This window comes from Calypte anna, chromosome 10 (genome assembly GCF_003957555.1).
Source record: "Calypte anna isolate BGI_N300 chromosome 10, bCalAnn1_v1.p, whole genome shotgun sequence".
NCBI classification, from domain to species: domain Eukaryota; kingdom Metazoa; phylum Chordata; class Aves; order Apodiformes; family Trochilidae; genus Calypte; species Calypte anna.
The window spans coordinates 1,384,689-1,407,153 of NC_044256.1; the positions used below are offsets into that span (position 1 = coordinate 1,384,689).

Consider the following 22,465-nt stretch of genomic DNA (forward strand, 5'->3'; position numbering starts at 1 on the left):
AATAAAAAATGCACAGAAGTAAAATTCTCACTATCATTTGTCCCAGTAGAGCCCCATCCTCCCCAGCCATCAGCACCAGCTTGCTAGGGACATTCCTGGCTATCCAGACTACTTGGAAGCTTTTGAAAATTTTACATCTCATGTAAAGAAAAACGCTAGAGAGTACATCCAGTTCCCATCCTTCAGTGCCTAGTATCACAGGAGTAACACCCCAACTGAAGCACTGTTTCTAACACCAGATTTGCAGCAGCCTCTGCATGTCTTTACAAGGAAATGGCAGTGATGGCTCCCCTGTGCACAGACTGGATGAGAGCATGCTTGTGTCTTTTATCCCAAAGTAGGAAACACTATCCTTAATAATGTTGCCATTAATTACAGTAACATTATCCTTAATAATATTATGAACATCGACAGCTCTATTTAGTGAGGTCATTCACTTCTCTGGAAAAGAAGGAAGCCTGGGCATTGGAAGACATATTCTTATGTATATGTATATATATATATATATATATGTAAATATATAGGATCCACTCTAGATGGACTGGAGCAGTGATGCAGGGAATCATCTTACTGATTCCTGCAGCTGCTTCACAGAGCTGAGCAAAGGGGCTGTGAACCAGGTGTAGAAGCTAGGCTGGCAGCTCTTTTCAGTACACAGAAGCTTGACATCTCTTTTTCAGTCACCAACTACACCATCAGGGAACAAATTCCTCCTCCATAAATATTATTTATTGTGTCCAGAAATGAGATGGGTATCTGTGCATATTATTACAGTATCATCAGAAAGACAGCAGGGCATGATTCACATTTGGGCCAACTTTTGTTTGTTTGTTTGTTTTTCACTTTCTAAAACGTAAAAAACCCAAACAGGACAGCAAACAACAAAATACCTTCACAGCAAGAACACTAATCTCTAATCCCACACCACAGATCAAATTAGTTGTAGTTTTGTCATCTTTATGGTAGAAAACAAACCAGAGCTTTATGTTATCACTCACAAATTAGTATCTGCACTGCAAAATTACATACACAGTTCTTTGATCAGTTCACTACAAGTTCCCAGTTGTGTCTTTGGAATAGGATTTCTTTGGTATAAGACACCAAACTCATCTGAATTTTCAAATAAAGAATTAATCAGCAGCTAACACCTTGGATGGTACAGGATTTCACCCTGCATAACTGGCCTAAAAAATAAACTTAGCTTTTTGGAAATTCTCTGTAAGATGGCTGCTGATGACAAAAGTACTGCCTTTAATTACTACACTGGGGTGGTTTTTTGTTTTTTTTTCAACAGGATAGATTTTAACTTCTCAAATATTTCTCTCATACAGTCATATGGCCTGCAGCAGGTCTATATGACTCTCCTTCATCCAACAAAGATGCTATCAAAAGATTTTTTTAGTTTCCAGAAACCCAGCTTCTAGTAAGTCCTGACTAACCTACTCCTTTTTCCAAATTAAGTAGTTAGTAATCTTCAGAAACCATAATACATGAAGAAGTATGAGAGAGGCAAAGCAAAAGGCTGAAGGGTTAAATGTGTCTGTAACCCTTATAATCCGGTTCCTCTGAGTTCAGACACCAAATGTGGTAAAACAACATCAGTTCTACAAATCACTGGGACTTCACAGTTTTGCTGAGCAACTCGGGCAATACACTGGAATTTCTCTTTTAGTTCTAAGTGATGAGGTTTTTTTGTAGAATCTATGCACTGAAAACTTTTTAAACTGCTGCACATCACCAAACCCTGAGCCTCACCCCATCTACAACCTTACTGATTTGATTCTGCTACACCAAGATTCAGCCCTGCCAGGAATTCTTCACAGCGAGACCTGTTTAACAGCTCTATTAGGGACTCATTGATATCCTTGTTGAAAACAGAGTCCAAGTTTCCATTCACAAAGGCTTCACTTTCCAGTTGAAAACTACTCATTAAGTCCTGCATCCACTTGAGTTCCTCAGAAAGTTCTTGGCTGAGAGACTCGTAGTGCCTCTGCAGCTCAGCATACTTCCCAGTGATGCCTGTGAGGCTGGAGCCTACACTCTGGATGTCATCGTGGAGATGTCTCTTCAGGGACTCCACTTTACGGTACTCATACTTGAGCTGGGACAGCTTGTGCCTCACACTTTCGTTCTCTTCTTTATACCAAGCTTCTTTCTCGTTGTAAATGGAAACCAGAGCATCAATGTCCTCCTGTAAGGAATCGTGGGATGCAGCCAAAGTGCCAAAGCCCCGTTCCGTCCGTGAAATGTCTTCCACCACCCGCGCGAAGCGCTCGAAGTTGATGTAGGTGTTGTTGGGGGGCATGCTCGAGTGGCACTTTATGGTGTACTCCCTCAGGCGTTTTGTCTTCAGCTGGGGGGTCTCAATCTTCTTGTTTTCTTGGACTTTTGCTTCTTCTTTCAGCTGGTGAGTCATCAGAGGAACCAGAATTACTCAACATTCACGAGACAGCGCAGTAATGCAAGAACTCTACACAATGGATGCAGCCTGAACTTCCACCATGCTGGGAGATTCTCTGCTCCCATGGATTTTCCTTCATGCATTTGATTAATAAAACAAACAAACAGATGAAATAACAACACCACACAAGCCCAAAAATCAACATGACAAGTGACGTGCATTCGTTCCAACGCGGTAAGTGTAAATAAGAGGATCAATATTTTTTCCTAGTTGATTTTTAGCATTTAAGTCTCAAAGCTATATCTGTAAGGGGAAAAATAACAGTCCTGAAAACACTCCAGTTAATGTTTTGTGCAATGCAGAGCAAAAACTGAATGTCAAACATCCCCATTAGCCATGCTGCAATTAGTGAAAAGTATTTTCAATGACTTCTCCACTAAAGAAAGCAGTATTTATGATCAAAAACTAAATACAGAGAGACAAATATAAGCAAATCAACACACTTGGTACAGCAGTTGTATCTTGAGAGAAATGGTATTCTCTTGAGAGAAATGGTACAGCCATTGGTACACATTGCTACAACTCTTAATCAAGAAAGCACTAAACCCAACACACAGTGTATGTCCATGCAAACAAAGAAGGATGGAAAATTCCAAAGGCCAGTCCAGTTCAGGATAATGTAACGTGCAACAAACATCCAAGCTTTGTCACCCTCTTTTTGAAAGTTACAATCATGCACTCATCTCTCATTCACAGAAAAGCAAAAATTAAGTCAGACCCAACCAATTTCTTCCCAGTACATCTCTTTGAGACACACAGGGTCACTAAGTACTTAGAGCACACTTTCCCATTAAACACACCAGTAAGAGTGAGAATATCATCTCTGCTTTGCTCAGGGTAAAAGACAAGATACATCTCTTTAGTCAGTCTTACCGTGATCCACGGATGAGACAGAGCTTCCTGAATTGTAAGTCGTTTCCTAAAAAAAGAACACAAACAAAAAAGACCCAGTCTTGATGAAAAATATCTGGGACCCAAGACCATTGACCCACACTTCTCCCAGACTTTGTACTTATCAAGATAATGCCAGAACTAGCTCTCAGATTTGAGGGTTATGTTTCTCCAGGAGGCATACACATTGCTTGTGTGTGGTTAAGTAACTGTTCTAAGTTTTAGCAGGGAGCTGTCCTTGCCCCATACATTTTTAGTTCTTACTTGATCAAAACCTACCAGTATTTTTGTGTAGCCTTTCAAAAAAACTGATAAACTACTACTCTGGGTTTTTTCATCCTGCATGCTAGAAAATAAATTCTTTCTATTGCCTATTCAACCATGTCTGAATCAAGGTATACACAGCATTAACTGTATCAAAACTGTCCTTTGGAACATGATGTTACCTCACTGCAGGAACTGCCATTTCCTGAAAGCAACATTTCTGAGACCAACACTTCAAACCTAATCAATCCTCACTTCCTTCTGCACTGTGGCACTTTAAGAGCACAGAGAATCAAAGGCAGAAACACAGCACTGCACAGGGACTGCCTCTGTACATGGGACAAACAGCAGGATCACTGACTTTTCACAGATTGCCAGACCTGTGCAAGCCTCTTGTCAGACCCCATCAGGCTATTCCAGCCTATTCTGTGGGATTTACAGAACTCTTGACCAAAAAGCTTGCTTCTTTCTTTCTAATACCTATTTTCTCTCCCAGTGAAGCCACTAGAAAGAACTGAAATGGCCTGGCTTGTCTCCAGAACAAACAAGGTTATGGGGAAGAGGATGCTACTCCTGAGTGTACTGATTGAAGACAAAAACTAAAAGATAAAAGGTGGTTATAGGTGGCTCCTATAAACTGGATCTGCACAGCTGTCACACATACACTAGATAACTGCAGAAGAAAAATTTCTCCAGGAGCACATGTGAGGATTTTTTTGCCCTTGCCACACTGGGAGCACATTCTGAAACCATGTCACCTCCTTGCAAGTAGTTCACAACAGACCGAAGCATTGGAGTGGTAGTTACCCTGAACTAGAGATTTTGCACCCAATTTTCAGCCCTTCCCCCACACCCTGTTGTAGCAGCTTGACTCAGGTGAGAATGCAGTCCTGAAAGCAAAATTTAACTGAGGAGATTTGGTTCCTCCTTTAAGGGTTTCTGAGTGCAGCACCCCCCTGTCTTGCTCTTGAATGGCAACACGTGCTGCTGGGAAAGCTTTGGAGATCCCTCACCAGGTTGTGTTTCACCAAGATTACCTTAGAGACACCAAGGAATCTTACCGTGTATCTTTCACCAGCAGTTTTTGGATAAAATCTTTTGCCAGGTCACTGGTGTTGCTGAAAAATTCTTCATCAAATTCATAATTCACAGCTGTGATGTTGGCAAGTGTTTCTTGCTTAGTTTCTCCAAGGAAGGGTGATGCACCACTAAGCCTAGATAAGCCAGAGAGAAGAATCGATTGGAAAAATAAACACCAGAGGTCCCCTAATGAAATTACAGTGACTGAGTAATACACTCTCAGGACTTTTGTGGATCCTGTGTTGTAGCAGCTATGTCAGGTGGGAAATAAAAGGTCCAGCTCTGGCTCACTAACCTGCAGTTATAAGTCAAGACTCATTTTGAAAGTCCCTAGAGCAGCACTAATGTGTGCACACAGACAGAAATGCAGAGATTAGCCTCTACTAAGTGTGTTACTGAAATCATTGCTAATCAAACTAGAAAAACCTTCAGCTGGGGAGAGTCTCCATCCCTGTGAACCCACAGAGACCATCAGGAGACGCTTCTATCATCTCCAAGCAGATAAAGCAGTGTTTCTCTAAGTTTTATTTGGTAAAAGGCCAGCCCCAACTGCTTTGCTGTCTACAAAGCCACAGACAAGTTCCCTGCTCAGAGGGTTCAGCCAAGAGACCATTCTCAGCTGGAAACATGATTCAGTGTGTGATTGTGGAGCACAAGACAGGTGCATGGCCTTGCCTAGGGGCCAACTCCACCAGAGAGGTAGGGCCACACTACTCATTAAAAGGAATCAAAAACCAGGAGGATTTGGGCTGCAATAAAATCTGATTGTTTCCAATAATGCAAAAGTTGATTCTGTTGGCAATCCACTCCAATTCCAAGGATATAATGGAGACATCATCATAATAAAATGCTATTTATTAACCTTACTTAGACAGAAAAAGCTCTCATTCTGCTTTGCCCATCTTTCAGCTGTGACTGACAGCCTTCATCTTTGATGACTACTTACCCCTGCTCCAAAAACATCAGCTGTCAGAATGGATTCATTGCAGACTTCTCCTGCTCTGCCCTCCCCCCTTAGTCCACAATGATGCTGACTTGCAAAATTTTGGGTTACAGGAAATGTTATTTATACAAAGGAAATCGATCTCATCCCTTTTTTTAAACCTTCAGGGCTATTATTATTATTATTTTTATCTACTATGTCTAGCCTGGATAGCAGAGTGTCAGGATGCAGCAGGCTCAAAACAGGACTGGAACAGACATCTAAATTGAGGCTTTAAATACTAGACTGCTTGCTTACATGACCTTACTCATCTCTGTATTGGAACTTAGGGGGGAGTTGGGGGTAAGCAAAAAGCTAGAGGAGACCACCTGGGCCACTGAACTCAGTCCTCAGCCTCCCCATGTCATTTTTGCCACAGAACACCCATTTGTGCACACAGAAGTATTTCTTTCCTCTCCCTCTACAATCATACAATGACACCAAAGCAGCTGACAAAACAACATGAGTGAGGTCCTCTGGTTGTCTTTGATGCTGTAAATTTCACTTGTTAAGCTGCTTCTTGACAGGCTTTACATACTCCTTCTCTTAAGCTTTTGTTCCATTGCTGTTAACCACAAGAAGGCTACAAGGAGGCACCTCACCACAGACCACGGACACTGTTCCAAAAATAAGGCTTGGAAACCTGCACTAAAGCCTTGGATTCTTTTTCCTTTTCCCCAAACTGTGCCACGAAGTAGCTGTAATTCCACCTCTTGGGATTTTGCTGCAAGGCAAAGCTAACAGTGCTCTGTTCCCTTCCGAGTATTCTCAGTTTTGAGGTCTGTGAAATGGGAGGATTCTCACATCTTAACACCTAATGCAAATTACTTTTGTCATATCCTGCCTCAGTGCCTGCAAAGACCTCAGTAATAAAGGCTTTACCCTTGCAACCCAGTGAATCACCCCAGTGGTTACCTGTAGGCATTTTCATCTCTGTATGTGATGATGGCACCCATTCTATTGCTGCCATATTTGCTAGAGCAGTAATTAACACACCCCATTCTTTCAGAATTCTTCAGAGCAAAAAGGCTTTAAAATTACCAGGCAATACTGGTTAAAGGTGTACAGATTTCCAGCACACAGCATTATCATGCATAGCATGACCCCTCCCCTCATAAAAAGCACATTCTTTTTTCTGTTCATTTGTAGAGGGACAATTTTCAACATTAATTACTAAGGCAATCATAACAAGCCAATCAAGTACAACAGATCTACCCTGGATACAGTACAGAACCCCACTTCACTCTTCAGCCCCCAGGAATCTGTCTTGTCCCTGGGATGCCCATGGAACCTCATTTCTTTGAGAGTGTGAGCTTGTCACATTTTCCTACTTTTATTTACTCATCACCAACTGACATACATCTAAGAAGGATCTTTTTTTACCTCATGCTTTCTGACTACAATGATATTCCCAACCAGCTTTTGTTTTATTAGCTTTAATAAGCCCTTCCTTCTCCTGTAAGATGAATTCTCAGTTCCCAGGGTCATCTTCCCTGCTCCTATCCCAGCTGAAATTCACCTTTTTGAATATGGGTGCTGTATTTATGCATAGTCATCTATCCTGCTGCCTTTATAAGCAAACTAAAACTTCCCTGTTTTCTCCTGAAACATTTCACCTTGTAAATGGTACTACCACATTTTCTGTTCCTCTTCTCTCCACACACTGGTCTCTCACAGCCCTTCTGTGAGCAACCAATATGCTTGAGCTTTTCCATCCTCTACCACTGAAGCTGATGAGCTCCCATAAGAAGCAGAAATGCCCAGTACCATTTATTCTTAAGCTGCTCAGAATGCATCTCTTCTTTTCCCCCACTTCATTTAAACTTGAAAAGGCTGCTGGATAACATTTGCCCATTAGTCAAAGCACTGCCCCACCCCATGAGTGCAGCTCCTTTCCTAAATGACTCAAGGGCAGAGCTGTTTTGTGCCAGTGCATTAGAGCTTTAGGAACACTTAGAGAGTACTGAATCCACTGTACTTACAGTATGTAGGTGATGACTCCTATACTCCTGAAAAACAAAGGAGATTAATTGGAGGGGTTCTTTATGACCTGTATTCTTCTTTAGGTACACAATATGAAAAGGTCACCAGGTAGCTGCTTTGCAGGCAGGGCAGGAGAACCATTGTGGCTTTAGGTAACTGCTAACATCTATCCAAGAATGGGGTTGCAGGGAAAACATGAATTTTACATACAACCTCAAGTAACGTGGATATTTGAAGTCTTTTTGTGTATTTCTATTCTTGCAGGTACTTATTACAGAACAGATCAGAATACAAAGAAACAGAAGCAAGGATGTTTGATTTGGGGTGACCTCCCCTTTGCCAGCCTTCTCAGCAGACCAGATTAGTACACAGGTCTGCTCTGTATGCAGTTCTCTCATAAATAAAGCTGTCACAAGCACTGCAGGAAGATGCTTTCTTTAAAGAGTGCTCCTCTGCAGTGGACAGTGGCAAACTATTAACTCTAGCACAGCCATCATTAAAGTTTCTCATTGTAATTTTGCAGAAATTAAACATTTATACTTTAACTAAAAACAATGCATTAAAAATGAAAAGACAGAAAAAAGAGTTATCTGCACTTCAGTTTTTTGGTTTGGTTTTTATTTGTGGTAGTAGAATGAATTCTATACAGAGCAAACTGGGAAAAATGTTAAGAACTTACCACATATCTGCAGCTAGTCCAAGTGGTTCATAGTTCACTATTTCTGGAGCTGTAAGAAAAATTTAAATCAATCATCAGCAAATGAGGTAAAACATTTATACATGGCTGCATTAGGTAGCACGTCAAGAACTACCAAACAGGATAAAGGCAGTTACAGGATGGTCACTACTTTTATAGCCTGACATGAATTCAAGGTTACAGGTGTCTAGAAGAGATGACACAGAGTAACTTGGAGCATAATGTTAGTCAGGAATGAGGGTGAAACAGACATTATATACCAGTAACAGTACAGAATTTAACAACAAATTATTTCATCTCCTAAGGATGCTGTGATGCCTAAGAATCTGAGATTTTGTTTTGGTTTTAACTGGTGCCAATAAACCTAGTGTCTAATGGCCAGTCAGAATTATCCCCTAGGCAACAGATTGCAATTACATGCCAGGCACCATTGCTATCCATGTCAAACCCCATCATCTTTATAAGAAACACTTCCTTGTTGGAAACCAACCTCCTATAAGACTGCATGCAAAAGAAAAGACCAAAGTGAGGTAATGAGATGAAGAAAGGTGTCTGTAACAGTTGTGTTTAACTGGACTGGAATATGAGTTACAATTCTATCCTTCCAGCCCCTCCCACCCCCCCAAGAAGAAGCCCAATGCCTTTAATTGAAAATAGTAGTAACTGAAAGGAGTAGGATTAACCTAAAACCCAAGCAAGACAGATTAGAATTATAATCAGTGAGTAACAAAAAAAAGAATAGGGTGGAAAAACGTAAGGGGAGGTGAGAGTTTTGTACTTGACAGATGTACAGTGTGAGGCAGTTTTATCTAGAGATATCCATGTAACCAGGTGCTGCTGTACTACAGTGTAGAGAACTTACTTGTCCCAAACAGGAGGTGAACAATGACAATTTATATTTGCAAGGCTTCACGATTTCATTCCTCAATTTACATCTCTAATTTTTTATTTGGTAGCAACATATTCCCACAGGAGTAGCATATCTGGTTTATAGAAAGCACCTTTCCCTACTCCAGAAAAATAAAACTCTAGATTTAAGTCCCTTTGATACAAATGAGATTGAAAGTACCTCTATCCCTCACTTCTTAACTCTGAAAGGTGTCTCAGCTTCCTCAAGAAACTTGCAATATGAGCTAAAGGAACATTCACTCACCTACAAATTCTGGAGTTCCAAAAATGTTTTTAAATTCAACACCATCTTCTATTTTGTGAGCCAGGCCAAAGTCAATGAGCTTGATGTGTGGAATAGGAATATTCTTGTCTAGTAGCATAATGTTTTCAGGCTGCAAATATCAAAAGATAGACATTTTTTATTATATTGATAACAACTCGGGAAAGCAGCAGAGCTCTCAAGCCTATTTTTTTCACACACTAAACACTGTAACACAACATACCTCTGCCTACCTATTTACAATTTATTCTTTTTGCAAAGGGATGACAGCTGTGAAATCTGACATCACTGAATGGACCAGAACTTAATAAAAGCAAAGCAAATAAACTTAATACTTACATTCCTTGGATTTTATGTCACGCAAAACCTGCCTTCCTCCATCTTCCTCTTAGCACCCCTAATCTTATTTTCTTAATGATGGCTATTGTCAAAATCAAAAAAAGATCCCCTTGCTTTCACAGGGAGACAGAAGTTTTTCACACACCTGTGTGCTGTTCCCTAATCTGACAAAATACATCACTGGTCATTGGCCCAGCAGCACCGTGACATAACACAAAGGAGAAGCTCAGTTTATGTTGTTCCCTCTTAAACCAGAAAACAGACCTGAAAGATGTCACAGCCTGACCCCATGGATTTGCTGCAGGCAGAACAACTTCCCACACATCCCAGCAGGCAGCAGTTGGTTGAAGCAGGGCAGGCACCTGGTGCCTGAGTGCCATTGCTTGATCCTGAAGAAAAGCTGCACCACCGAGGACTCTGACTGACAGCAGTGTCACTGATCCATTCTCTTCTTGGAATTTACACTGGGAAACTTCACTATTTCTGCCCAGCTGTCCCTGTACTGCATTGTAACCCACTGGGAGATGTCTTATGAAAGGCTTCTTGAGGGATTCTCGTCACATCTAAACATACTGAGAGAAGGAAAATGTTCTTCTCTGTGAGAAGAAATTCACAGCTGCTGCAAGGCCAGGAAAGATCTAGGACTTAATATCTGAACCATCCAGAAGATGGAAAAAGTTGGGATCAGAGGCTGTAGTAATACTGAAAGAAAAGGGTTAAATTACTAAATACTAAATTACTAATTACTAAATACTGAATTGACCAGGCTTGTGTGACTGACAGAGTATCCAAAGTTGGTCACACTGACTCCTTGGAAAGTATAGTCTCTCCCGCAGACCTTCCCTGAGTGCAGACCCAGGTTTGGGACAGCAGTAGCTCATATATGATACCAATCTACTAAAAGAACATGTAGCATCTCTCACAGCAAGTGGGGGAAAGCCAAAGCTAGAACTGTGAAATTAAAGCTAACTTTTTCAATCACAGGCTCTGACTTTCTTTTAACAGATGTAACTAGTATTTCATAAACTTATTTCTTCAGCTGAATTTCTCAGCCTTAGTTACTCCCTACACAGTCACTCCCTCACTAGTTCACAGGTTTCAGAGTAAACTATGTGTTCAGTTTATAGCCCATGAAGAGCTTTACTGCACTGATTTGTCATAACTTAATCATAAGCCCAAGAGGAACATTCAGACAGTTTGATTCCCTGCTGGGAGCTGCCTGATCCTTCCACATCAGATTCCAGTGTGGAAGCAGCTCCTGCTAACACACCCCCTCAGTCAGAGCTGCTCTGGGAAAGAGAGCATATGAATAATTTCTTGTCACAGGCATTGGACCAAGTGTATTTCAGCCTCAGGCTAACAAGTCTGGTTTTCTTCCATGGATCTAGGGCACATTTGTTCACCCCAGATACCTGATGTAAGCTTGTTTAGAGCAGACAGAAGAGACTGAAATGGCAACAAGTCTCAGTCACTACCCCTTGCACTGTTTTATTCCTGAGCTGGTGTAAGTCACTGTAGCTCCAGTGCAGTTGATGGAGCCCTGTCAAGTGATGAGATAATCAGGAATCATCTTATGCCTAATCAGATCACTGCTTAAAAATACATGTCTGGTTTAACACCAGCAAGACTGCAAATCTAGTCCTATAAAATCCAGGAGGGTTACTCTGTGAATACGTTTTGGGTCATTTGATACTCACTATGAGTTACATGATTCTTTACTTATTCTGTCTGATTCCTATCTTGCATTTCTTGTAACATCATCACTGACCTGACATTACCAGTATTAACTGCAAACATTAGTATAGAAACATTTTCACCTATATTCTCACAATTACTTCATGCCACTGAATACTCCCCTGTTTTCTAATGCACAGTGAAAACTTTCAGTCTTTGGCTTCTGGATTCATGTAGTAAAGTCAAAATCAAGAGCACACCCTTTACATGTTCACACATCTGCTATACATTATCACATGCACCCCACAAAGATCTGGACAGTAGTTTGCCAATCAGTTTCTTAGGTTAGACAAGATTTGGACTGACTACATGGATGCCATTAACACTGACTCAAGATCAAGCAACTCAAGGCAGAGTCAGCATTAGACACACTTAGCACAAGGAATCACCATATACATACACAGAGAATCTGGGAGGAGTCTCTCTATGGCACACACATAATTAGAAATAAATTAACCTGGATTTAAAACTAGGATAAGAATCATGTAATCTAGCAGCAGAGTTTCTTCCTTTTCCTTCATTTTAAAGCAGTTCCCTTCCTTGCTTTATTGTTCTTTCTCCTAGGGCATAAGTGTATTGTGAATGTATTTCTAGAAGCAGCAGTAGTTGGGGTAGCCAGTTCTGTAGCCCTGAGACTGCTACTGAGAATGCACTTTCTTCTAGTCTCAAGAGTTTCATTCCCAAGGACAACAGACTCCTAAGCTCAGAGAACCATGTTCACCTAGGCAGGCCACAAACAAAAGGAGAGACAGTCCCTTCTGTGTTGTCAAGGACCAAAGCTACAGATGTCACCTAATATAGTAGGAAGAGAGCTCTGTGGGATGTGCTGCCAAGGCCCTAAGCAGCTAAGAAAGCACCAAGTCTTTCTGTTAACCAATATGCACTGGATGACACAGACTCCTCATCTAAGTCTAAACAGAGTGGGGACTGGAAGCAGGCACAGTTGTTTGTAGCTGAACCTGGTCTTCCTCTTCTCAAAAAAGTATTTCTTTTGCACATCTCTCTAATTTTTTTATTATTTAAAAAAAACAAAAACCACAACATGCTTTGAATGATACACCAATGCAAACACTTGAAGGATGAAGACTTAAACAGAAAAGTTTTTCTCTATCAGTAAATATATAAAAGCCCATCCAGAAGTTATCACAGGCCTGATAAAGGAGATTGTCTTCGTTGGAGCACTCAGTGTGAAGTGCATTTAAAGTGGCCTTACCTATCAATTTAGACACACTATCAAACAAACTGTAGAACATACAGCCCATCATTAAAAAAGTTTAAAAGTCAGCATCTTTACCTTTAAATCAAAGTGAGCAATTTTCTTTGAGTGAAGGTAATTCACACCATCCAAAATCTGCTTGATGAACCTGGTTGCTTCCTCTTCACTCAAAGACTCCTTCTGTGCCAGGAAGTCAAATAGTTCTCCTCCAGAAACCCTGAAAAACACACCACAAGATGGCCTGTAATCTACTGCATTGTAAGACATAAAATAAGCCTAAGCACAGAAAACTAAAGTAGAAGAACAACTCCATACTGTTAGATAAAGGCCACATTTGCAGACAATTGAGAATTTTGGGTTTTGTTCCCAGGTGTGCCAAGTTTTCTTTTGGCTTAAGCTCTCCTTCCTGCAAATTAAGGACTACCTTTCCCTTAGTCATTGATGTTGCAAGGCTCATCAAGAATAATAAAGGACAAAAAAAGGTACAATGTTTGATGAATACACACAGTCACATATTTCAACAGGTAACTTCAATGTTAACCACTTCTGCTGCTATTTTTCAACATCTTCCTTTTGTATGAGACAGAGGAAACAGCACAAGTGGTTACAGTCAAGAACTGTTGAAGAATTGCTTCTAGTATTGGTTGCCATCAGATATATGAGGCAATAAGACTTGCAAGCAGAATATCTTTTCTTTCCAGAACAGCCATGACTATTCTAATACAATTTTTTGCCTGACATAACTAACAGGAAAGCACTTATTTTGTGAGGAATTTTTAAAAAGAACGTAGGTTGTGGTAGCTGGGAAGGTACCTAAAATTGTTTTCCCAAATCAATGAGTTTTCACATCAAAACTGAAATACATTCTGTGCATGTTTAGCATATCCCTGAAGAGTGTGCAGAAGGCAGAGCAAACCATGTACCTGTCGCACTGCACCCAACAGCACTGGACTCAGCAATGCTCAGCAGAAACAGCACCTGGGGAATCCAACTCCGTGCCAGCAGTGAGCTTGGGAAAGGGTCAATATTTTAGCCAAAGCTTCTTTTAAACATCAGGAAAGCTTCTTCAATTAATCAAGCATACTGGGAACACTCCTTTGAGGATGGAGTTCACTGCAGCTTAATGTAAGATTAGTTAGCCAGGTGCTGTAATGCTTATTTTGATAAACTGCAGGGAGTATGAGTATCAGGGTGTCAGGAGGAGCCATCATCTGTTCAGAGAGGAAATTTAATTATCTTTATTAGCAATTCCCATCACCCTTGCATACAGCAGCTGAACGCAGCTGCCTTAATCAGGACAAAACTCTGTTGCACCCATCCTGTTAAAAGTGCAGTAAACTGCAGCCTGACACCAGGCCCCACAAACTGTGTCAGATGATGTGAGGACAGGAAAAAGTAGACAGTAATGAAATGGGAAGTTGTCTCACTACAAAGTAGCTGCCAGTCAGAAAAAGCAAGCTCCTTTCCTGTCTTCCAGGGCACGGCTACAGTGACCAACACTTGGTGATAGACATGGGCTTCAAAATCAACAGATGCTTTTCATCACTCATATGCCATCTGCCAGCAGTCACACTGATCTCCAGGAATACTCCCTGGCCTATACGCTGCCTCCCCTGAAAAGCCACTGGTTATTTCATCTCACTCAGGGATCAAAGCTTCATTGCCTGGAATCCATACACAAGGGCAAGGCAGGTGCCCTAGGGAGCATATGGTCTCCATAACTTTAGCCAAGGTGTCTCTGTACTTCATGTTTTATAGATTCAGAAAAATTGCATCATTTTCTCATTACCTAAAAATTGTAATAAGATGACCTCAAGCTGCCTCCTTGATTACAGCTTTACTTTAGTGCCATAAATTGGCAGACAAAAGATATTTCACCTTCTGCACAGTTTCTGTAAGACTCGGCACTTTGTAAAGTGGGTGGTATTGATTCCTCTAAAAAGCAGAACATGGCCCAAAAACACTTAAATTTTTCTCTGTCTTCCTTCACTAAATGACAAATTTCACCCCCTTAGGCCAAGACTGTACATCCTGACCAGCAAAGCTCCATTTGTTAGAAGAGCTATTTCCATTCCTGGCTCTGATGAGTACAAACAGACAATTCTACTCCCTGCTTTGGGAGAAAGTGTTCAGGTTTACCCTGGTTCTCAGTGGAGATCAGGAAAGCTGAGCCACACAAGTACACACAGATTTTAATTTGTGCATGCACTGAGATAATTTGCATCCCTTTCAACTTCTTAGGCTAGACCTACAGCACACACTATGAACTGTACAGAAGGAGATGCTTTGGACATAGAATCATAGAATGGGCTGGGTTGGAAGGGACCTCGGAGATCATCAAGTCCAACCCTTGATCCACTCCTGCTGCAGTTCCCAGCCCATGGCACTGAGTGCCACATCCAGGCTCTTTTGAAATATCTCCATGGATGGAGAATCCACTACCAGAAGGTGGGGAAGCTCCTCACAGCCCTTTATATCCCTCTCAGCAGTGCTGGGTTCCACCCCATTATCAGCTGATTGATTGGCCTCACCTGACACTGCCAGCAGAAGGTGGGGCAGCTCTTCAGAGCCCTTTATATTCCTCTGGGCAGTGCTGGGTGCCACCCCTTTATCACCTGATTGGCCTCACCTGAGGCCACCAGCAGGAGGTGGGGCACCTCTTCACAGCCCTTTCTATCCCTCTGGGCAGTGCTGGGTGCTGCCCCCTTATCAGCTGATTGATTGGCCTCACCTGAGGCCACCAGCAGCACATAGGTCTATGTGTTCATCCGTGCACAAAGTGTCATTCACTTCTGCTGCAGTCTTGATCCTCAGCCATGAAACACCTGGAATGGCAGCAAGAGCCAAGTTTCATAAAAATGCATTAACCCAGCATAAGCTTGGGTATAAAGAGACTCAGAAATGTTTCCAGACATGAAAAAGAGAAATAATGTTATCATGGCAGATTATTTTTTTTTTAACTCAGTAATTGACATTAGGCACCTGCAAAATCTTATTGAAATGACTCTCAAGCTAACACATCAACAGTAACACTATTACATTAGGGGACATCCAAATGCTCTACAGCATTCAGCTGCAGATGCAATGCAGAGGAGCAAGTGACCTGTGACCACCCAGCCACTACAGGTCAAATCTAACAGGCATCCAAATGGTTTGCAAATAGCACTGAGAAGTGGAAGCCAAACAGGGACAGGCAACTTCAGCTCCCCTCCTGACTTCACAGAGAAGAATTTGCAGCTCTGAGACAAGCAGGGGAAGCTGAAATGAATTACATGACCACTCTACAATGACCACAGTTTCCTGCAGAATCTAACACTTCAGTATATTCATTCTGAGACATGAGTAACTTTAGTAATTTTCCCTTGGTGCTGCACACCAGTACTCCTGAAAGCTGCTGCAGCCAAGGTGTCCTGCTCTAGCTCTACCAAAGCAACTCTGCTCTTTTGGGATACCCCTAGTCCCTTCTCACAAAACCTGTACTTTAGCCTCTCCAGTATAAGCAGAAGTCACATAAACAGCAGTAACTCTTTCAAAGTAACTTTGATTCATATTGGGTTGCAAAGCCAGCAGGCAGAAATGCTATTTATACAGAGCAAAGCTCTTCTGGCCAGGCTGGAAAGAGGTATGTTACCTCTTATTACCTTTTATATATTACCTCTTAAGAGGTATTAACCTCTTATTCCTCTTTTTTATATTAGAGTCCTTGCACATCACACTACATCTTAAAAAAGTGAAAGAATTCTCCCACACATACCTTAGTGTCAGCACTGAAGTGCAAACTTTACTCTCCACACACATTTCAGATTCATGTCACAAAATCCAACCTTGCATGCAATCCCCCAAACATAATGACTTTAAAACACTGGTATGAGAGCTTTCCAGAATATGGTCAGGCACGTCTGTCCAAACGGTGGGCCTAAAGAATCTCAAGCCAGGCAGCAGAAACAGGCAGAAAGAATACTATCAAAAAAAGTTGTGTTACAAGAGATTAAATTACTAAGATGTGGTCTGCATCTGTCTCAAATGTGTTACCTCAGCTCCATCAACTATTCATGAAGAGCAACAGGGTGTAAGAACCTGCTGATGGCTTTAGGATGAAGTAGTTCTAGGCTGATGAAACAAATAGCCCAACAGAATTCACATGGATATTTTAATAGCTATTACAGAGACTGGCAGTTTTGCTCCTGCTTCATATTCTATTAACCAGCATTTCTCTACATAGTAACACCTATCAGTCATGTTTTCTCACTTCCTTTCAGTCAATAAAACTAAACGCAGACAAAAGCATCAAAGGTGATTCCCTGAAATGAAAATTCATGTTCCAACTAAGCAAAGTCTCCTTAGCCAAGGTTTCCTTAAGATGATTCCTGACCACACTTTCAGCTTCCCTGGGCTGTGCATTTATACTTCCAGGCAGGTTCTGCACACAGGTTCCCTCAGCCCAGACAAAGAAGCTGCTGCTAACTGGTTTAAATCTCTTCTTAAGCAGTGCAAACCTGTTTGTATTACATAGCCAATATGCCTGATATTCATCCTAAGCTAGAAGCCTGGCTATCCAAAGGATCACAATGCAAGGGTGAGGCTACAGTAGTCCATAGATCCAGTGTCTGGGAGGTTCACTTGTCAGCAGGACCTAAATGGCAACTATTTTCCCCCATTTTCCAACTATTTTTTTTTGTGCTACAACACAAAAAAAGAGAGCAGCTCTTCTTCACTCCTATTCTTCTGCTATTCATCCTTGATTGTCAGCGTCTAGGGATCAGAAAAACCTCTTCCTGCGCCCTCCTCCCCTCTTTTCCTCAAATCTCCTCTAAATGAGCAAAACATGAGAATACTGAGAATGGCTGGAAATTTTTCAGATTACTTGATGGCTTCACATGCATGGGAAGAGATGAAAGAAGAAAGAATGACATGAGCAATCAGTGGCCATTTATGCTTCCTCCAAAGTTCACATCAGGGCAGCACTAGGCAGACATGAGGTAATCCCTCTGCTAGTGAACAGTTTTCAAGGTGACAATGCTCCCTGCCTCAGTCACAATGGCCTCAGCTGATGTTAAGGTGCACCCCAGGGCACAGGGGTGATCTGGGGGGGCTGTTTACCAGCCACCTCCTTCAATTCTGCCAAGATCTGAGGCCTGAGGACACACCAACTCCATTTTCACTGTGTCTCTGTGTTCTGGCAGCCTCCGCAGCACCTCCCCGCTTCCCATTGACCTCTTCCTACCCTGGGGCATAGGAAGTCCCCTTACTCACAGCTCAAGGATGAGGACCACATCTGTCTTGTTCTCATAGATGTCGTGCAGCTTGATGATGTTGGGGTGCAGAATCTGCTGGAGGATAGCAACCTCCCGTTCAATCTCCTCACGGCTGACCCCGCGGCGGCTGGCGCGGCTCTGCCGTTTTTTGATGAACTTTGCAGCATACTCCAACCCGGTGCTTTTCTCCCGACATTTCTTCACTATAGCAAACTGGCCACTGCAAAGACAAGAAGACAGCAAAAAATTCTCTCGAAGCTTCCCAAACAAGCTGTTCAAATGGCCCTGAGCAGCACGGCTCTGGGTACCCCGGGGAGGATGCTGCAGTTCAAGTTGCCCAGAGCATTGAGAAGGTTGCCACCTCCTGGGTCTGGAATTCAGCTAAACCCAGCAGTGGCAGATGTTACAATCTCTATAGAGCAGCTTGTGTTTAAATGAATAAGAACAAAAGGTTCAAACTACTGCATTCAAGTCAGCAACACAGCACCAGATGTTCTGGAAGGACCCGCATGCTTCAGGGTACTCCCCTTTAGAAGCAGCTCTCAGAAAAGAGCTCAGAGGGCTGGTAACCCTTTGGCAATGTATAGCTGGCCTCCAGTAACTAGTTTTTAAATAAGTGAATGTTTTATTCATATTTCTTCTCCTCACTTGATAATTTAGCTGTAAATGTGACTAGAGTAAGTGCAGGTTTTTCACTGCACTTCAAGGACAAGGAATTTCCCACTGTGACAGTAAAGTGGCTGCATTAAAGTTTAAAAAGCCTGTAGCTGCCACTTACCAACTAAATCTTCCTCACTGTGGCTTCTAAAGATATTCCAGTCCCACTCTAATATTTTCCCCTTATCTCCTAAGAGGGAAACACCTGGAGGTCAGATGATAAACTCAAATAACAGTGACCCTGCAGGTCCCAGCCTTATGTCATTGGTGGGAGCCTTTCACAGGACAATTGTTATGGACTCTTCAATAAGAAAGTCAGGGACTTTGTTTTGTTCTTCTTTGTGTGAGCTTTTCTTCCTTCAGCATGCCCCTGAGAGGCACTGTTTGAATTTAGAGAAGGTATCAGCTCCACAGAGTTACCTTCCCTTCTTTTTGATTGCCTTCTGTCACAAAATAACTGTAATCAAGTTGAGAGATGTGGTATCCAAATAAGGAGAGAAAGGTGGTCTGCAACTAAAGCAGGATTTGACTCATACAAATTCTATGTAAGGCAAGAACATGGAATGAAACAGTGATTATGCAGAGGATTCTTTTGCTCAGCCCATTTGGAAGGGACAAGGACCACTGTCTTGTATCTTAGAAATGCTTAATCACACTGAAATCATCATCACAGAGCTACAGACAAAGAAGTTAAATCACAAGCTATCACCATGTGTTTGCATTTAGTCTGAGAGAGCCACTTCCACCTTACAAAATTTAAGGGAAAAGATGGTCTGCAGCTACACTACTGGAGGAACTTCAGCTGAGTTGTGTACACTGCTTCTTGTGATAATAATGAGATTAAATAACCAGCAAGCTGTGAAGACAGAATAGCACTTCAGTTAAACAAAGTTTGGCTAAAACTATTGCTTTGAGAAAACTACATTGTGTTTTGGCAACTTCCTTAGTCAGAAAAAGCTCGGATTTTACCAATGATTATTTGATACTTTTGCAAAAGACATCCAAAATATTCCATCACATTTCCACTATGGAGCAGAAATTCATTTTAAAGTTCTAGGAAGCTCTGTGGCCAGGAAGCCACAGTCAGTTAATAAATAAGGCAAGGAAACCTCTGAGAACTGTGCAGCTTAGTAGTTACCCTTGCCTGGCATGTGTAAAGCCTATCAGGTGTGCAGGATCCTACCACCAAAAGAACTCTCTTACCCCAGCCTTTGTCTCCTCACGTTTGTGAGCCCCTGCTGCTGTCCAGACACTTCACAAACAGACAAAACAAGACAGGGAGCTCCTTTTTCTCTGCAAGAGCAGCCCTGCTCTCCCCTGCCACAGTGCACTGAATGCCTGAGATCTCAGCCTGCAAGCACTGGCAGGTGCCCAGGCTCAGGATATAGGTTTTGCATCAGGTATTTCCTTACTCAGAGCACGATATCCAGGCTTGCAGGGAAAAGATTCATCTTACAGATAACCTTCACCTTTAGCTGCTGTGATTTTATCAGCCAGGATCTCTTTGAAAGAAGCACAAATACACACAGACCCATGGCAACACTGCAGAAGAGCAAGCTCTTACTGTTTTCAATATTATTATTATTATATCCTTCACTGGTTTGGTAAATGAGAGCAGCAAGTAGAGTTGGAACTTAAATCATGCGACATACACAGCAATTAGATTATAATTATACAATGTACTTAGTGTTTCATTAACACAGATGGCTGATTGGAGCCTGTCTTAAACCTACAAAGGCAAAGACATTAAAAACTAAGGCTGTCACTCCGTGCTCACTGCCTCTCAAAAGCTAACACTCCATGGCAGAGGCAGCCTCTCACTTCAAAGGGTTCAAAACAATGCCAGACCGCCTCAAGTACTTCTTTCTTTTCGGGTTAGATTTTCAAACATCCCCTCAACACTTCCCGGGAGAGGTGTAGGAACAGATGGGACAATTGTACTTACCCCTTAAGGAATGATCAGTCACAAACAGAACCGAGGCTGCAGCCGTTTTTAAAATCTATTAATTCATTCATACTTCTGCCTCCTGATTTTATCATTAGGTAAAAACCCTCGAGAACTTGAGAATTAAATTCTTCCTACAAAATCTCTGAACTTGCCTTAAACATTCTGCTAGAAGAGTTTGTTTGTTGTTCTGGGAGCTGTTTATATAAAACACTGTAGGTTTCAGGTTTGTTTAGTTAAATTTTTGCAATTGGAAATGCATCTCGCTTGGTCCAGACTTTTAAAAGCATAATGGCATTTAAGTTGCTGTGTTTGCTTCCTTGAACTCACCCTGAGGACATAACTTTTGATAGCAAAATTCAGGAAGAAGGTATTAATTTATGACTACTGATCACTGGAATGAACACAGTCACTTCTGCATTTAAAAAGTCCACTGATTCTGTGAATTTTGTATATTTTCATTACCATAAGAGCTGACAAAAATAATAATGACACAGCGTAGGAATTCCCATCTTCTTCTCTGATATACCTACAGCCTGGCACAACTGCTCAACACATTGCCCCTTCCCTGCTAATCCACTATTTCCCCAGGCACTCTTTGTACCCATTAACACCCCCCCACACACACACCTGCTCCTATCTTTATGCCATTTCCTTTATTCCTTAAAAACAGGCTTGGTTTTAAGGCAGCTTGTGACTGAGAAGGGGCTGCAAGCCACAAAGAGAAAGATAAACACCCCATTTCTTAGCTTAGGACCAACATAATCAGCCACAAGGTGTAACACAGGGTAGCACACAGCTCTGCTTGGGTACCAGACATCATAAGTACCTCCTGTGGAGGCCCATGCAGCTATGCAAAAAATAAAAGGTATTTTACAATCACAGCCAGATGCACTGTAGATTCCTTGTCTTCTACAGAGCTTGCAAACTCAAGGACCAAAACAACAGCCCCTCTGAACCTCCTAATGCATCTGCAGTCAGTACTAAAGAACCCAGCAGCATCAGCTTTCCCAAACTTGCAATCCTGAGCAGGCAAAAAGCAGAAGAAAGGAAAGTAATGCCTCAGTGCTGAGCTGACAGCACTGGGAAATGAAGTCATTCACCTAATTTTACACGGGAAGACTGCAGCTGATCTCACATTTGAAGCTAGATTTCACAGCTCAGGTGTCCAAATTGCAGCCAAATGACTTTGCCAAAATACCTCCCTGAAATGAAGGTGACTTGGGTTGTTAACAACAGTATTTGCAACACACACAAGATAAGCTCACAGGCTGACACTTCCTGATAATTATTTTTTTTTAAGGGAGGGATTGGTTTTTTTGCTCCCTTTCAGAAGTATTTTGAACAGCTGTACAACAGCCCTGTCACAGATTCACCATGGGCTGACCGACCCCAGTTGTGGCAACAGCTCCAGAGCACAAACAACAGCAGCTGCAACCTGTCAGTTACAGTATAATTAGGTACAACATCAAATCTGTCCATCATTAGCAAGGGAATTTATCTTAGCAATTAAGACAACCTATAATTCACATTGCTACTATCATCCAGGAAATTTGTCACTGAGTATGAACACAGAGAATATCAGTGGGTGGTTTCAGAGTCTATTTTCAGAGCCATGCTGTAGAGAAGCAGGGGTTCAGCTTACTGAAATCTCCTGCAGTTCAGGAGAGGATGGAGAAAGGATGTGAGGAAGAGAGAAACTGGACAGTCCAGAATAACAGGATAACTTTTTGCCCTTTTTTCGACGTTTATTTTTCATACTGGCTCCGAAGGGCAATGCTCCTGTGCTC

At 41.8% G+C, this 22,465-nt stretch overlaps 1 protein-coding gene across 4 annotated transcripts in view; it reads right to left on the reverse strand.

Moving 5' to 3' along the window:
* DAPK2 (death associated protein kinase 2) overlaps positions 1–22,465 on the reverse strand; it is a 48,190-nt gene that overhangs the window by 6,914 nt on the left and 18,811 nt on the right. For 3 of the 4 annotated variants that reach the window (XM_030456979.1, XM_030456980.1, XM_030456978.1), the window contains exons 3-10: positions 18,072–18,293; positions 12,897–13,035; positions 9,512–9,641; positions 8,341–8,389; positions 7,661–7,687; positions 4,678–4,830; positions 3,335–3,380; positions 708–2,404 (exon numbers count right to left, since the gene is read on the reverse strand). In XM_030456979.1, coding sequence (XP_030312839.1) covers positions 1,769–2,404; positions 3,335–3,380; positions 4,678–4,830; positions 7,661–7,687; positions 8,341–8,389; positions 9,512–9,641; positions 12,897–13,035; positions 18,072–18,293 — 1,402 coding nt within the window. In that variant the 3' untranslated portion in view covers positions 708–1,768. Of the gene's footprint in view, positions 1–707; positions 2,405–3,334; positions 3,381–4,677; positions 4,831–7,660; positions 7,688–8,340; positions 8,390–9,511; positions 9,642–12,896; positions 13,036–18,071; positions 18,294–22,465 lie in introns of those variants that run through there. The other variant, XM_008503490.2, reaches the window with a different exon arrangement.